We start from the raw sequence: 4,787 nt of genomic DNA on the forward strand, positions 1-4,787 counted from the left end.
GATCTAATGTGATTTTGAGAAGTTCATGAAAGTTTTGACAATGTCAACTTGTCAAGTGTCCTAACACAGACACACAGTTACATTGTTGTAACACTTTCATAAGGTAAGAAAGTAAGATAATACTTGTATAGTTGTATTGGATTGAGTATCATACAAAACAGCCAATTTCATTGGCGCCCAATTGCATTAATGTCACTCCTAGAGTCTCCTATCCATACTGCTTTCGTAAATAACATTTTACAAAACAGATAATACAAGAATGATACCTTTTATTCCGAAAATAATGTTGCAATACAATCATACACCAACATCAAACAAGCTAAAAGAATTAACTTGACGATGATACAGCTCTGCTCAGTCTGAAATAGGATTAACCTATCAACTTAAACCCGAAAAAGCTATAGTAATTTGAAACAAAAAGAACTAATGTTATATTTTGCACCCTAAAAGAGTAAACTATCAGCCTAGAGTTACATCAAATACACAATATTACTCAAAAAAGAATGTGCCTACAATTTGTATCACACTTGTTGCAAGATTTCAAGGACTTCATCTCTTGTTGGTAAACCAGGAATGGCTCCTCTCTTTGTAACCGTAACAGCACCACATGCATTTGCAAAATACAAAGCATCCCTTAACCGCTCTTCATCCTGCAAGAAGAGCTAAAACTGAACTTTCCAATACAAATTGCACAAACTGAATCAAGATAATTTAACTGAAAAACCAGGGCAGCAGCAGCCAGCACCAACTAGAAGAAAGTAGAACAGAGATGTGATAGCGGACAGGCCACCATAGGGCTTGGTTGGGACAGACTAGATACAGGCCACCATAGGGCTTGGTTGGGACAGACTAGATACAGGCCACCATAGGGCTTGGTTGGGACAGACTAGATAAAAAAGGGACTGGTCATCAATTGGCTCATAAGCCAGGTTGTGCTGGTCTTAATCAACCTACAAGCTACCTCTAACGTAAATACTCAGCTAGGTCCAAGTGATCATCTCTGCATTTTCTAATGTAAATACTCAGCTTGATCTAAAAAGGTAGGGACTTATAGGATTACAATTTAATGTGCAACAGGTATTTGAATATCAGTGTTTAACAGGCAGTGCAAGATCATCTAGGGAGAGTAACATAGGCTGCAAGTGATCATCTCTGCATCTTCTATCAGCTAAATATGTCGTAGGCAATCCTGAAGAAAATTAATGTTCTAAGCAAAAATACCTATCCGTATTCACATTTTTATTTTATTATGTTTGTCAACGACTACATTACGTCACATTTGCATATATAGGAAGGTCCATATAGCTTCTTTTCTACTGTACAAGTGTACGTTTTGTGTGGTAGTAAGAATAAATAAATTGTTCTAGTGATCCCATCCAGCAGCCTGCTCCATGCATATGTCCACTATGAGCAGTTGCATCATCATTATTAATTTATGAGCATCAAAAGTACACTAATATACCCGGAACATGATAATACATATATACAGCACAAAATGCATTCAAAATTAAACAATTAGTACACCCTACTGGGCAAATTGAAGCATGATGAAGTATTTTCACGTCCTGCAATTAATTACCTTCAATAATTTCAAGTCAGAGGCTAAGATGTTTAGAAATCCTCCCACAAATGCATCGCCTGCACCGGTTGTGTCCACGGGTTTAACTTTCACACTACCAACCCTACCCTTAAACGTCTGCAAAATAGGGGCATAGTTAAAATTCTTGTCAGCCTGAAATATTGTAAAGAAGCTAAAGGTTCCAAAATCAATTCACAAAGAGTAATGTCAACTATATGCCTTTCGCTAGCTTAAAGATAAAGCAGCAATCAAGAGAATTATTGGATGAATGCTGGATATAGAATGCCCTTATCAACTTGTTTACCTGAGTGTAGTATCTGCAACCTTCTGACCCTTCAGTCACAATCAAGAGCTTAAGATCGGAATGAAAGAGCTTCATAACAACATTATCGTCGTACGGGTCCTCACCACCAGTCAAGAATGTGATTTCGTCTTCACTTACCTGTCGCAAAATTTACAGTCTTAAAATCTCATGTCACAGACTCACAGTTAACCATGATTAGCAGATTAGTATATTTCAGCTCATATGAAGAACTCAAGATTTTTCCTCCAGAAATTTATACCTTAATCATATCAGCTTGTTCCCATATGCTCATTATGCCAACCCTAGCAGCTTCCTCTGATGGCCATAATTGCTTTCGCAAATTGGGATCATAAGAAAGGAAACCACCTGCCTTCTTCACAATTTTCATTGCAGCAAGATGAGCTGATCTGCAAGGTTCCTCTATCAAGCTAATTGAACCATAGTGCAAGATCCTTGCCTACATTATGATTACATCACAGTTCGAGTTCAATTCCCTAGGAGCCACAGAAGAAATAAGCAAGTTTCTAGAAGGTAAAAAAAATCAACCATCAATAACACACCTTCTGAAGTAGGTCTTTATCGAGCTCAGATTCTTGAAGGAGCATATCAGCACTTGGATTGCGGAAAAAGAGAAATTCACGCTCTCCATCAGCTCTCAAAGTAACGAATGCCAGCGCTGTCCTTGCCCCAGGATCAAATCTCATGCCTGAATTATTTACTTTATTTTGCTTCAAAATGTCAGCTAACATGAATCCAAACTCATCCTTTCCGACCTAGTTTAAAATAAAAAATAAAACAATCAGAAAACATAAACATAGAGAGCAGCAGAATTAAATTTTGCTTTGTGAGCATTGATTCTGTTCAATCAATTTACAAGGTGGCAAAAATCCTTAAAATAATCAGAAACATACAAACATTGCAGCAGCAGCTCATCAAATGATGTTGGAAACCACACATAGCCACACTGGAATTAACCAAATAACAAGTGCAGAGAGTAATACATTAGCCTAAAAATACTTCTGATTACCAACATTTCCCTGTAAGATACTTAGACTAATACGGAGTAATACGAAGTATTCATTTAGCGGCTTCTTCCATTGTGATTGAATTGTGGGAAAATTACATCTGCTTTTGCTCAAATAAGGCAAAGCTAAGAAAGTTTTCCTGATTATCAGAACTTTAGCCTCTAAATATGTTCCTCCAAGTGCTCTTAAAATGATCATCAAACACCGTTTACAATGTGGATTTAACAGCAATAAACTCTTCACTCATTATGTTTCCTAATATCATTAAACTAGGTTCCAAAATCAGAAACATTCAGAATTAGGTACACAAAGGACCAAATTGAAGTAATTCTACCTTTCCAACGAAAGCTGAGGAACCTCCTAATCGCGATACTCCAACAGCAACATTAGCAGGAGCACCACCAGCAGCTTTAGCAAATGCCGGTGCCTCAGCAAGCGACACTCCGGCAGCCGTGGGCACAAAATCAATCAGCATTTCCCCAAAGCAAACCACCAGTGGTTTATCATCCTTCATTTTACCATTTGTACCTACCAAAAGAACCCACATACTCCAACTCATAAACGATCATAATAATCATTCATCTATGAGCTATAACATAAATCTTTATATACAAATATCATATTTGACTCATGTTCTTTAGATTCTTGAATTGTTACCAACTCAAATACCAGAATTTGATGGAATTAACACATTCAAACACCATTTTTGCTGTAATAAACAGAGATTTGCTGATCATTGAACTCAACAACTAATAACCCAGATCATCATATAACCAAATTCTCTTAAAATCAGTAAAACTAATTACAACAAATTCAACGATGATCTGATCCAGCATCAAAGATCATATTTAAACTAAATAAAACCCATATCAAAAAGTTCAAAATCATCATCAACAACAGTCAAAATCACGAGAATATTCAACATGCAAATATACCAAAAAGATTATTAGCAGGAAAACCCCACTTCACAGTAGCTAAACTAAACAATAATATACAACAAAACAATCAAAATAAGCAGAAAAATGCAGGGAAAAAACAAGAAGAAATTAAAAAGAAAACCAACCAGAAGAAGGATTATGAGCCATGAAAGATTGTTGGTAATAAAACCCTTTGTAGCAGAGAAAATTTGGTGAAGAAATAGAGAGAAAAAAGGGAGAAAAAAAGAAGAAGGTACGCTATTGGTACAGCAAAGAGGAGACAGAGAGAAAGAGAAGGTTGTTGGATCTTTGGAGAGTCGTAAGAAACAAATCTGGGTTGTGTATGAATTTATGAAATTAGAAATGTAAATGTAATTGTAATTGTAATTGTAATGTAATACACTAATACCCCGTTATTGTTGCATTCTTTATTGACCAAACCAAACCCCTTTATTTTTTCTATTTTATTTTATTTTATTTCAGGAGAAAGAGTAATTTGCTGACCAACAAAACAGCGGCGTGCTAGTTTGTGCATGTACCACAGTACCAGTGCGCATACACTTTTATTTTGCTTTCATTTTTGTTTTTTATTCTTTATATACTGTAGTTTGTATGATTGTTGCGATTTTGTAGTATTTGTGGAAAACGGTTTCAATTGAAAATATGATTTCATGAAAAACGTTTTTCAAAGGAATGTGCAAATGATGATTGATTATATTGCCCTTGCCAAGTGACATAGTGGTCGCATTGGCTTCGTTTCGTAAGCATTAAAATCATAGCGATTAAATTACACTTTTAATACACTTTACTAATAGTCCACTTTTTTATGTTGCGTCACAACGCCACTTGTGTTTCATATAAACCAAATCGTGGACCGCTACGTACAATTTTGCAATCCCAACTTTGTTAAATGATTTATACCACATACATATTTGCAACCAGGTAAAATCTCACACAATCAT

At 35.8% G+C, this 4,787-nt stretch overlaps 1 protein-coding gene across 1 annotated transcript; it reads right to left on the minus strand.

The window, feature by feature from the left end:
- Positions 1-263: 263 nt before the first annotated feature.
- Positions 264-4,179, minus strand: LOC145607876 (putative fructokinase-7). The gene is made up of 7 exons (XM_081663472.1): positions 3,972-4,179; positions 3,243-3,436; positions 2,444-2,656; positions 2,143-2,340; positions 1,884-2,021; positions 1,580-1,696; positions 264-650 (listed from the first exon to the last, which is right to left on the minus strand). Exons 1-7 carry the CDS (start codon positions 3,991-3,993, stop codon positions 522-524), a joined length of 1,011 nt encoding a protein of 336 aa, XP_081519598.1. The 5' UTR covers positions 3,994-4,179; the 3' UTR covers positions 264-521.
- Between the last annotated feature and the right edge of the window lie 608 nt (positions 4,180-4,787).

This window comes from Chenopodium album, chromosome 23, assembly GCF_948465745.1.
Source record: "Chenopodium album chromosome 23, dcCheAlbu1.1, whole genome shotgun sequence".
Lineage (NCBI taxonomy): Eukaryota > Viridiplantae > Streptophyta > Magnoliopsida > Caryophyllales > Amaranthaceae > Chenopodium > Chenopodium album.